The sequence below is a fragment of the Rhodamnia argentea genome, chromosome 3 (assembly GCF_020921035.1).
Source record: "Rhodamnia argentea isolate NSW1041297 chromosome 3, ASM2092103v1, whole genome shotgun sequence".
Lineage (NCBI taxonomy): Eukaryota > Viridiplantae > Streptophyta > Magnoliopsida > Myrtales > Myrtaceae > Rhodamnia > Rhodamnia argentea.
In genome coordinates this window covers 2,306,784-2,319,110 of record NC_063152.1, presented here as the reverse complement: position 1 = coordinate 2,319,110, position 12,327 = coordinate 2,306,784, and the positions used below count along the sequence as shown (strand labels likewise).

Sequence of the window (12,327 nt, the reverse complement as noted above, 5' to 3'; positions counted from 1 at the left end):
TGCATATAATAGGATAGTCCGCAGTTTTCATAAAAAAAAAATTAAAAAAAATCAAACCGCGCATTCATCTAACAGTTTAAGCTTTTAGAACATTTGACAATGGTACCACAAAATCTCACACGGTATCAAAAGAGGAGGTCTTGAGTTCAAATATTTTCAGACCCCATTTGTCTCTCTTATTAAATATTCCACGTGGAGTGATAGAATGATTAAATATCAAACCACACATTTATCTAACAGTACATGTATCATCCGCGTTGCATTTAGTTAAAAACTAATGGCTAGCTCATTAGGTCACACATAGGGTCCTAGGATTTAATTTGCTATTTTCGTGAGCATAAAAATACTACAGACAAGCTACTTCTTACCTTACCCAAAAAAAATACTACAGACAAGCATTCATCATATCTTGCATCATAGGATTAGTCCATGATTAATTCTATTGAATGTCATAGCATTCACGACATTTCATGTCATTAGCTTTAATAATCAATCCCATAGCATTGCATAAAGTTAATTCATTATAACATAGCATACATGATTTAGGACTTTATGTTATCTCATCGACGCAAATTAGATTAGGTGCATTAATTGAGTTATGTCCACGTTGAATTTAGGGAGTTCATTCTATAAACAAGAAAACCCAAAAACAATTATAAGCAAAATGTAACATAGCCAAATCCTCGAATTCATTGGATCTCTTGTTCACGGAAGTAAAATGTTCTCCCACATCATACTTGGGTGTCTAATCGACACATGACCGATTAGTAGCGGCTCCAAAAGGTAAGACAAATTATATGTTTAAATTGAGTACTAAGTTGAGGTTGGTAGGCTTTGGAAGAACCTATGTTAAACGAGAGCAATTGCCTCGTGGGAGGAATCTTCATTCCCGTTAGTAATTCATTAGACTTTCCATTGACGGTCCACCTCTGGGAAGGTCGCGACACTAAGTACTCTCCTATTATATAATGGTCTTGCTGCTCTCAAACCTTAGAAAGAAAGGATACACATCATATCAAGTTCTCAATTACACATATAGTAGATGCTCACCTGAAAAATTCTCCATATTTATGATTTTTTTTCCGAGATTTGGATCGTCCCAATTCATAGGAGGACTTCAAACTTTTGACAAGCATATGCCATGACAAAATAAATCTTAGTGGATGAAGCTCCTCTACTCCTCACCGTGTTCCCGTTAGTGTGCAAGGCAGAGGTTCCATGTCCAGTCAGAGCTTGTCGAAAAACCAGTGAAAACATGCTGAGAATCATGTCATAATCAAACAGAAGAACCGAATCATATGCCCAGCATTTGATGTTTTACGAAGCATATTTGAAACATCATTAGATCAGTCGTGTGTGGACCGATCATGTCTCCATGGTTGTCGAGAGGGAGGCGGATCATGGATTCCCGCAGTTTATACAAAACCTCCAAAGGCTGCGACTTCGGCATCGAAAGACCCGTCCCTTCGATCATGTTGATCGCCTCTTCGCCGTCCCTTTTCCACCCGAACCACTGAACCAATGCCCCTAACCCTAATTCAATCACTCTCCTTCCCAGGTTAGCCCTGGGGCAAGCTCTCCTCCCGGCACCGAACGGAAGGAACTTGAAATCACCGCTCTTCTCTTCCCTCTGATCACCGCCGTTTCCAAATCTCTCTGGTTTGAACTCCGTTGGTTCCTCCCAGAGCTGAGGGTCCCTGTGGATGGTCCATAAGTTGGCTAACAACATGGTGCGTCTGGGCACATGATACCCAAGAACATTGCAGGCACTTGATGACTCGTGCGATACTAAAAGCGGGGTCGGCGGAAGCAGCCTCAGTGTCTCGTTCACAACTGCTTGGAGGTAATTCAGGTTCAGTAGGTCATGTTCGGCAATGAGGCGGTCTTGCTCGATGTTGGCCTCGATCTTGACTCGAGCTTTCTCCAATGTATCCCGATTGTTCAGGAGAAGAGACATCACCCATTCGAGGGTAGCCGATGCAGTCTCAGTGCCAGCGCCGAGTAACGCCTATATAAACATGTGAACAAGAATTGGAACGTTATTTATGTAGAGATCGAAAAAGCAGAAGTAGAATAAGACATGATATGATCTTCGAAGATAGTAGGCTCTGTCCTATACTGAATCACTCAAAGTTCCTAATGAGAATAGTAAATTAGTGTCCTGATCTCCCGGTAAAACCTAAGGGATTCATAGAAAGGTTAAGACCGAGATTAATCTCGATTAAGATTAGAATTCCGAAGAATTTCTTGCTTGTTTTATGGGCAAATCACGATCCTAAATATATGAAAACGGCTTTGTAAGATTGTATCCTTGTTTATTAGCCTGAGTTGACCTAATTTCATTAAGGCATTTACCCCCTTTAGCTATTGTTAGAACTCATTTCAATTCGTTCTGCTTGCTTGTTAGATGCTAGTCAACAATGACATGCCTGCACCTTACAATGAAATATGCCAAAATTTCAATAGGAGTCCTGCGTCTAAACAGTTGTTGGCAGAAAAGAACAATAAAAAAGGTTACCCGTTAGTTAGACTCATCAATCAACTTCACAATTTATACTAAAAGCTAAAAACACACGTAATAGCTTGTCATATTTAGTGACACTGACAGAAATAGTCCTTAAATTTTGATCTAATGCTCAATGTGGTCCCGAACTTTTAATTTGATCAATATGGTCCATGAACTTTTGAAATATATTTAACTTAGTTCATGAATTATACAAAGATGTTCAATGTAGTCATTCTATTAATTCAAGTTCAAGGACGATTTTGAATATTTTCTTATAGTTTAGGGATTAAGTTAAACATGTTCCAAAAATTCAAGAACCGTATTGCACATTGAGCTAAAGTTTAGGAATAATATTAGTCAAATAAAAAATTTAGGGATGACATTGCACATTGAACCAAAATTTAGGCATCATTTGTGTCATTTTCCTTTTTGCGGCATGCTTTATCTAGAAAAAGTCAAGTGATAGGTGACGTGAATTAGCTAGATAACTACAATAAACGCTAATAAATTCCACTGGTGTTAGGACAAAAGCAAGCATGGTTACCATAATAACACCCTTGAGGGTTTGGTCAGTATAAGATTCTGGTTCCTTCTCTTGCAGGGACAACAGAACATCAATCAATGTCGTCATCTTCCTTTCTTCCCGGGACACCTCCTTCCTCGTCCATCTAATTTCATCGATCAAATTCTGGCAAAACCTATCCGTTTTCATCATCAGCCTCTTCATCCTCTTCTCAACTCCCTGGAAATCAACCCACTGAAAGATTGGTAGATAATCACCTAAATTCGCATTTCCATGAAGCTCCACGACCTCTGTTGCGAAATCGGTACCGCAGCGGAAGTGGATCGTGACCTTTGCAATTATATCGGGAGCTATAGAAATCGACAGAAAAATAAAACAAGGAACAATAAATGACACAAGTTATACGTGGTTCGGTCCAAATGTTGGAATCTACGTCCACGGGAGAGCCAACAACAAAATAATCCACTAATAAATCTGAGAATTACAATCACTTGCGCTCAAGAGTTTCCCAATCCTAGATTATACACTTGATACCCACAGTGTTTAATATCTCAACTCGATGGACTCGACACGACAAACAAACCTCTTTGAGCTTTAGACTCTCATCGTCTCTTGAGCTCTTGTTCTCTTACCTCTCTCTTCATAGAGGTCTTTACTCCTTATGGGATAGGTGAAAGAGACAAGAAAACATCATCATTAGATTTCTTCTTGAAAAAAGTCCATGAAGATATCTTACCTTTCGGTTCCCACGTTCACCATAATCCATGGGGAATCTAATGATGATGGATGGTCGATGGTCGATGGTCGATGGGCACCCACAAGCAAGAAGGAAAAGAAATGGACGTGCACTCTTTGACCTTTACTTTCCTCTTGCCGGCCAAGTGATGAAAAGCTAACAAAGAGACAAGAGCATAAAGGCAAGAAGACAAATGGAGCCTCATCTTCATTGAGCATGCACTTCTTTAATGCTAGGATTTCCATATCGTTCATTCTTTCTGTCTAAAAACAAATCTTTGTTAGCGTAAGCTGTCTATTAGATTCAAAATAGGAAGAGTTCTTCTTATTTTATACTATTTCTATGTATATCTCATGTTTCTATGTAAATCTCCTGATTTGTAGGTCAATTAAGGTTGGTACTCTTCTCTGTATATAAGTGTGCTTATAGCCTTGTAAACAAAAGAAGGAATAAAGAAATCACAATTGATTCCTTCCAGAATTCTTCTTTTCTACAATCTTCTGATTTTGCTTGTCATCCCGCTTGAAGAGAAAGGATGCGCATGGATTGAGAGTAAATACTCCACGTGTGTCGGGTCTCGTAAACGGAGCCAAACTCGAGACACAATTTTAACAACCTCTTTTATCATGCAGACGGATCTCTGCAGCTTCCTCGTCGACGATGGCCTTGCCGTAGTACCTCTTTCCTACGATCATTCTCATCACGACGGTGATTGAGAGTTCTCTGAATTTCGATCTCATTTCGGTCTTTGTCCACCATCGGTTCGATTCATGAAACGGTCCTTTTAGCAGCAACCTCACTTGGTCGTGCCTGACAATAGTGATATAAACGATGAATACCCGTGTATATCCGATAAGCCGAGCAGGCAAGCACCACCATAAACTGAACACTTCAATATTTCCATACAAAAAAACCGACAGACGAGGCAAAAAAACTTTATAACCTTGTGATTTAGTATGTGCCTAATTCTATTGGAAGTTAATTCTAAGAGAAACATCTAACAGTTTCATGCTATTTGCAAATAACAAAATGCCTCTTGATAGTCGATGAGGTGCTCTTTCTATTTATTTACCCGAAAGCCTAAAACTTGCCATATCTCACGGCTGATAACATGGCCATGCAGGCGGAGGAGAACATTTCCAATGTCGTGAGACGCCTGAGGTTGCGCCAGTGATCACCATACGAGGCGAGTCCCATGGTGGTGGAGTCGTAGTTGAGGTGCTTCCTGGCAAGGGTGCGCGGCCGATTGGCAAAGATAATGTCGTTCCTCATGAAACATTCCTCAACTGCGGACGGGTTAGAGGTAACGAATACTCTATGCATGCCGAATTTAAGCAACAAGACGTCGCCATATCTCTCCGTGAGAGCATGTAGGGTTCAGTGAACCGGCTCTTTAAGCAGATGGAGATGGCCTAAGATGGGAAGACCAGTAGGGCTTGGTGGGAGCCGGTCCTTGCTTCTAGGGTTTGCATGCCTTTGGACGATCGGCTTCAAGATGAAGAGAAGGGAAAAAGCGAAAAAGGGAAAGAAGAGCACGACTTTGAAGCTTGACTCCTCCATGATGTAATTTGGAAATTGTCTAATCCCAAAGATTTATATCTTGCTGTCCGAACACTACCTCTTACATGAAATTCATCGTATATTTCTGTTTATTATAGCTATTGTCGGGTAGCGTTTTTGGCCCGCAAGAGTATATTCGACCGGTTGATTTTGTATTGGCTGGCAATTGCTATTGGTGCTCATAAGAATCTCAATGTGACGTAAGATAGCAACCAAACAGATTTGAACATTCCAAAGAGTCAACCGAACTCAGATGACTAGGTCAAAGGAATGCGAGTCCCATCAAGGCTTGATTTGCTGTAGAAAACATCATTTGTTGTGTTTCACCAAACCTTTGATTTGCTATTCAAGACCAAAACCCTTTATGATGAAGGACAGAACATGTAAAGTACGAGGTTAAGTACTTCTCTTGTCATGGCATATGGTCGCCTCAATTTAAAGGAGAACTTCGATCTGTTTTACGAGCATATGCCATGACAAGAGAAGCCCTATAACCCCTTCTCGTTTGGAGTGAATCGCAGCGTTCCCGGTCGATGTGTAGGATAGAGGACCCACATCTGCTTGTTTAGTGAACTCTTTACAGCGTCGATGCATCAAATAAAAGTCAAGCAAATTGTCCAAAAAGTCCTAAACCTATCGTACATTGATCAATTTAGTTTTAAACATTCAATTGTACCAATTTAGTCTTGAGCATTTTGACAAGTTACTAATTTAGCCATAAACTTTTTTTTGTTTGCTGATTTAGCCCTAAACAGTTTGACGATTTGCCAATGTACTCCTTCCGCCCAATTATACAAAAAAAAAACATATTTAGGGCTAAACTGACAAATTATCAAAATGTTAAATTGGCACTATTAAAAGATTTAATACTAAACTGGCAAATCCTCAAGTCGAAAGCTTTAAGACTGGATTGATTGTTGTACAATAGGTTTATGATTTTCTTGACGATTATCCCAACAAAAGCAACAGGTAAACAAAAATTCCTAATGATGTCAATGTATTTTTGTTTCTTATTCTCCGTTAGCGTACAACCTGAGCGGATCGCAGCTTCGATTCTTAAATTTCTTTTTTGGTCGAGATTCTTAAATTGTTTGGAAAGTACAAGAAGAAATTGTATGCAGCACTCAACCGTCGAGCGAGTGATTAACCGCTTCATATTCATATGACGGACTATGTATTCGAATCACGGTACTTCTCATACAAAATAACATTAGGAATTTGTGAAGGGTACAACTACTCTGCACATTATATAGCATGGAGAAACTATTCCAACAAGATATGATCGCATATCTAATGAAGGAGATTGCCCAATCAGTCCTAAACCTATTGTAAGAATGTCAATTCAGTCATAAACTTTCTAATTTTATAAATTTAGTCCTAAACTTTTGCGCGAAATTTCAATATAGTTTTTCAAGCCAATTTTCGTTAGAATGGCTGATGACACAATATGCCACGTAAGATAGCCGGTAATGACTAGATCGTCACGTCGCCAAGAAATTTGGCCCGAAGGACTACGTTGAAATTTCATGCAAATGTTTATGATAAATTGGCATAACGAGTTCATGATTGAATAGGCATCTGTTTAATAAGATCGGGACTAATTGGATAGTTTTCCCTATTCGGTGGCTTTCACGAAAAAAAAAATAGTAAGTGAAATATTCGTAAAAAATAGTAATAATAGAAAGAAATGAGTGCATAAAAACAAAACATGGAAAAGAAGAAAGTGGAAGTTAGGCAAGCTGTAGGAAAGGATAACAATTATATGAGTATCCCTTAAATCTCAACCTCTCTATTGTCAAACTTCGCAAAATCCTTTGATTATTGATAAGGGCAATCTTGCTCTCTTCAAAGTATGGAAGGAGGTTAACATTCGCCAAAAAAAAAAAAAAAATGAAACATCATAGTCCAACTGCTACAACTTTAGAACAAAACAAATTCCGGATAACAAGTATGGAAGACCATTTCTCACTAACTCTGTGTGACTTGGTAAAATCTCTCTTCTTTTCCCATTTCTTATTACATATTGTTAAGACGGGACACTTGTAAACAACTAAATGATGAAATATTACAATTGTGAGTGTGCTCATTGCCCTCGTGATATGCAGAATCAGTGCTTCACAAATTGAATATTTTCTCTTTTACTATGCTTAACAAGTGCTTCGAGAAAACTCCTTAGCAAAATCTTTTTATATTGAGGAGTAAAGGGCAACAAAAACAAGTTAAGGTCGATCGAACGAACACATCATGATACTGAATTACATCATCGTTGGTCGTCGAATTTTCAAAGGGAAAAAAAAAATGAACATCATCAAACATCTCTTTATTTCTCAGTATATCAAACTAAATCCTATTACTGATTATTCCATCTTTTTCTAGATAAATTTATAATTTAGAGTAAAATGAATTTCTAGCACTTCAAATCCCGCACAATTTCTTGAATGTTTAGCACATTCCGAACTTGTATTTTTCTATTTCTCAATTTTGGTAAGTTAGCCTTTCTTGTTTTACAAAAAATTTCCAAATTAGACCAGAAATTTTTATTTAGAAAAACCAAAACCTTTAAACACTTTTTTGTCGAGCAATATTACATGAAAATTCTAATTTTTTGTAGTGAACTTCAATGTTAATCGTTTTTTTGTGATTGACTGTCAAATATTTACAATGTGAGATCTGGTCTTGAAAGATGAGAGCATGCATTTAGCTAAAGATTCTGTTTTGTTATTTCTAGCTTTTGCTGGTTGTTACGTGGGATTTGCCTCTCAACCTCTTCGATTTTTATTTTAATATATGAATGACATCTTTTTTTCGATAAAAAAATCATTTTCTCCTTAAAATTCATCAATTGGCATAAAAAAAATTTTAATCAGATTAAATGCACGCGATAACTTCTCTTGGTTAGGTGGGCGTGGGAGTTTGCATGGAGAGAATTAAGGAAGTGGGGCCCTCAAATCACGAGAAAGAAAGTATGCGTCTCCGACCTAATCGAACGAACCCCCGTACCCGGAAGAGAGAAACCTCGGATTGCGTGAGTGCGTGAGGCTCTGTCCTAAATTACACTTAATGCCACTCCCATCTTGCATTTTGTTGAATTCTTGGTAAATTGTGGAAGCTACATTGCATACAGAAATGATTATGTGACGGTTTTTACACCACAGCATGTTTCGGGTCACAAAAAAAAAATTAATTAATTATTATGGGGTCCACTGCTTCAAGAATATGCGGTCCATAATAATTAGTAGATATTAATAGAAACGTATACGTTCTATGGATTTCAAGAATTTCACTGGCGAAAAAGAAAGATGAAGAGAAACTAAAAAAATAGAGTAAGGTAAGTTGTAGGTAGGAAACAATCTCATGTCGTGAAGAAAATTATATGTCATTGGCAAAGTAATTCGTTTTTTAGGCTCGAGTGTGACGGTCGAAGGCGACGGGTCTGATGGCGACGAGGGGCGGCACAACTGAGGGGGGTCAAGGGAGGGATCTAGGATTGGGGTGTTTTTTTTTTTTTTTTTGTCTAGATCCTTTCTCAAAACAAGAATATTTTGGTTTATTAAAGGATAACTTTATTATGTAAATTTACCCATATATAGGCTCCGTTTGTTTCGTGAAAAATAAATGATTTGAAAAAAAAATTCCTAAAAAGATTTGCTTGTATTGCTTAAAACAATTAACCAATGAAAAATACTTATATTATCGATAACAATTTATGTCTAAATATTTTTATGGAAGATAAATGTACTTTTCATTAATTCATATTTATAAGTAATATAAGAAATCATTTTTAGGAAAACGTTCTTCAAATCATTCATTTTTTCATAAAACAAGCAGAGCCTCAAAGATCTCTCAATCCCTTTTCTTATATGGCATGAACAAACCCTATTTTTATTTTTTATTTTTTGCCACAAATCAACAAACCATATAGTTGTATTAAAATAAAAAAAAAGGATTCTCCCTCAATCTTTCTCTTTGCTACACTTGTAATTGGGATTTTTATACGAAACGTAATTTCACAACTCTTTCCCGTCACCACTGATTGGGTAATTATTTTCGAAGAACTGACCACCTGTTCATCCCAATTTGATACATAAACCTGAAAGTTACTGTAATCACCCTAAGCATATTAAGTTTAGGACTAGGTTTTTACTTAGGAAATTTTTTTAAAAGTAAAATATTATTCGGTTCGGCTCGTGCGGTCCGGTTCCACCCTGGAACCGGAACCTGGACCGGAGCCCCTCGGGACCCGGACCAAACTAGCCGGTGCAAGCGGTTCCCGATTCGATCCTCCATTATGCTCAGCCCTAATAAATATGCATTAAAAAGAGAGAGAAAAAAAAAAGCTTCTCCCTCAATCTTTTTCTTCTCTACTTTTGTAATTGGGATTTTCATACTATAAATAATTTGAATCATCCAATTTTTTCTTTTAACACAACTCATTTTCATCACTACTGATTATCCAATAATTTGTATTATCCAAAAGTTTCTGTCCTCCTCCTCCTCCTCCTCTCTTTCTCCTAACCTCCAACTACAAACCCATTGTTCGATCTGAAACAGTAAGCTCATCATCCATGGCTTAGGGGGTAGACAGACTCTTCATAAGCTACAGTCTCATATGTGCACGCACATTACATGAGTCACCTGTCTGTCTCCATGTCTTCTTAAAATTGGAACTGTTTTGCAAAATTTCCGTGTTGTACTAACTTCATTGTTCATCTCGCTTCTCTTCTCTGTTTTCTACATTATTCGATCGGGTCCGGCGGAGATCGAAGAATGATTGCAGACTTGGATACTGCGTACTTCGACCCGAACAGCATCGCCGTGCCAGAAGGTCCGGATGTTGAGTTCCCGCGAACCCAGGATCATCCTCACAGTTATCATCTTCTTCATCAATTGCAAGAGAACGTTCCAGCTGATTTCGCCGACTACAGCTGCGACATTAGCAACGATCACCCGACTGTAGAAAAAGCAATTGATGGAGATCCCAGGAATACTAGCAATAACAGGGTGATGCCTAATTTCGTTGACGGTCAAGCTTCAAGTTGGAATAGCAATCAACCTGGACTACTGCAAGATATGTTGCAGCAACTTGTTGCCGACCAGGCGCAGATGCAGAACGGTACCGCCACCCAAAAATCAAGCGGCGAAGTTCCCCTGATGCCGCCTCCGGATCACCTAGGCTTCTTCCACCTCTTCCCCTCGGCCAGATCCTCCTCATCCACCTCGCCGCCGTGGCCTTCGTCCTCCTTGCTCCCGAAACCGCCGCTCTCGTACGCAAACCCTAACGCATCTGCAGCATCCTCGGTGCTGTACGACCCGCTCTTCCACCTGAGAAACTTGCAACCTCAGCCTCCACCAATGGGAGAACTGCTGTACCCATATGCAGGCTTGGCCCATGAGGATAACAATGGAGGGGAATTTGCTGTCAACGGAGAAGGCGGGATGACGACAACGGCGGCGATGATGATGATGATGTATGGGGAGGATGAAGGGGTGTTGGAGATGATGGAGGGTGGCAACAGGGTTAAGATTGGCAAGAGGAGGGGAGGGAACAAGCTGACCAAGCACTTTGCTACTGAGAGGGACAGGAGGACTCAGTTGAATGAGAAGTATGTTGCTCTGAGGGATTTGATCCCCAACCCCACCAAGGTAATGCATGTATTGATTCTATAGTATGCTTTCTAATACTTTGAATTGCTGATTTGAACTGCATATAAAATATAATTTATTCGATTTGGTCCCTGAACTTTTAACTCATCGCGATTTCTGGGTGGAATTAATGAATTGTTTGCTCTGTGTCTGTGAAGTTTGATAGGGCATCCATTGTGGGAGATGCCATTGATTACATCAAGGAGCTCTTGGTAACTGTGAACGAGCTGAACCTGCTCTTGGAGAGAAAAAGATGGGGGAGAGAGAGGAGATGCAAGAGACGGAGGGTCGCCGTCGATGAGGAGGTGGAGGAGGAGGATGCGGCTGTGGACGGAGGAGAGAGCTCCATAACAGCGGTCACGCCGCCAGGCGACCCAGCCGATCGGTCCTTCAACGGGGCACTGAGGAGCTCTTGTCTCCAGAGGAAGTCGAAGGCGACCGAGGTCGACGTGCGCATCGTCAACGACGAGGTCACAATCAAGCTCGTGCAGCGGAAGAAGATCAATTGCTTGCTGCTCATGACCCGGGTCCTCAGCGAGCTTCAGCTGGACCTCCACCATGTTTCCGGCGGCCACATCGGTGAACACTACAGCTTCTTGCTCACCTCCAAGGTCCGTGAACTCGATCCGATGCCCTCCCTTAAACATGTTCTCGAAGCTCGGTAGACCTAAGTAACTTAATTATTGTTGCATTTCAGATCTTCGAAGGCTCGACGGTGTATGCGAGCGCGATCGCAAGCAAGGTCATAGAGGTTGTCGATCGGCAGTATTATGCAGCAGCAGCAGCACCGCCGCCGCCGAGTAGCTGCAGCTACTAGGGTTCGACGAGGAGCCGGAGGAGGAGACCACGATAAAGCCCCCTTAGTCTCTTTATTTCTGGTCATTTCTAAATTTTCAGTACCTTGTTATGAAAAAATAATTGAAGTCTATTAGGGAATTAACTGAACTATATAGCTTGCTACATTATGTCAAGTTTGTCAACTTATTTCAAATGCAGACATATTCTTCGGGATTGCTTCTTTGAATGCCTCTTGAGAAGATTACTTGGGGAATGCTTTCTAACTCATTCAGTCAATGCACTAAGGGTGTGGAGAGATATTGAGAACATCTCTTGTACTCTTACTGCTGGGGATCAGAGTTCCGCCCACATTTTCTGTGTGCCTAAGTAATTTTTCAAAGTTGAAATATGACATTTGAATGCCGTGACATCTCTGGGTCTGCTAGCTCGAGGTATTGTCCGTTCCGGTCCGTTTCAAACCGATTCCCGTGAGGTCCATATCCCGATAGCGCTTTCACTTGAGCAGGAGTCCCAAGAGGTTCTCATCCTGATAGAGGTTTTGCTTGAGCACTTCTCTCACCC

At 40.0% G+C, this 12,327-nt stretch overlaps 1 protein-coding gene and 1 pseudogene across 1 annotated transcript; one reads left to right on the top strand and one right to left on the bottom strand.

Moving 5' to 3' along the window:
* Positions 1 to 1,294: 1,294 nt before the first annotated feature.
* LOC115752427 lies at positions 1,295 to 5,325 on the bottom strand (annotated as a pseudogene).
* A 4,718-nt stretch (positions 5,326 to 10,043) lies between these two features.
* On the top strand, positions 10,044 to 11,876 carry LOC115752434 (transcription factor bHLH91-like). Its single transcript, XM_030690616.2, has 3 exons — positions 10,044 to 10,968; positions 11,127 to 11,579; positions 11,666 to 11,876. Exons 1-3 carry the CDS (start codon positions 10,093 to 10,095, stop codon positions 11,783 to 11,785), a joined length of 1,449 nt encoding a protein of 482 aa, XP_030546476.1. The 5' UTR covers positions 10,044 to 10,092; the 3' UTR covers positions 11,786 to 11,876.
* The last annotated feature ends 451 nt before the right edge of the window (positions 11,877 to 12,327 follow it).

What these genes read in the sequence shown, in the direction of transcription:
- LOC115752434 (XM_030690616.2), top strand. Translation starts at nt 10,093, where the DNA reads ATGATTGCAGACTTGGATACTGCGTACTTCGACCCGAACAGCATCGCC. An exon ending in TGATCCCCAACCCCACCAAG is followed by an intron (nt 10,969 to 11,126) that starts GTAATGCATGTA and finishes GTGTCTGTGAAG; the next exon opens with TTTGATAGGGCATCCATTGT. An exon ending in GCTTCTTGCTCACCTCCAAG is followed by an intron (nt 11,580 to 11,665) that starts GTCCGTGAACTC and finishes GTTGCATTTCAG; the next exon opens with ATCTTCGAAGGCTCGACGGT.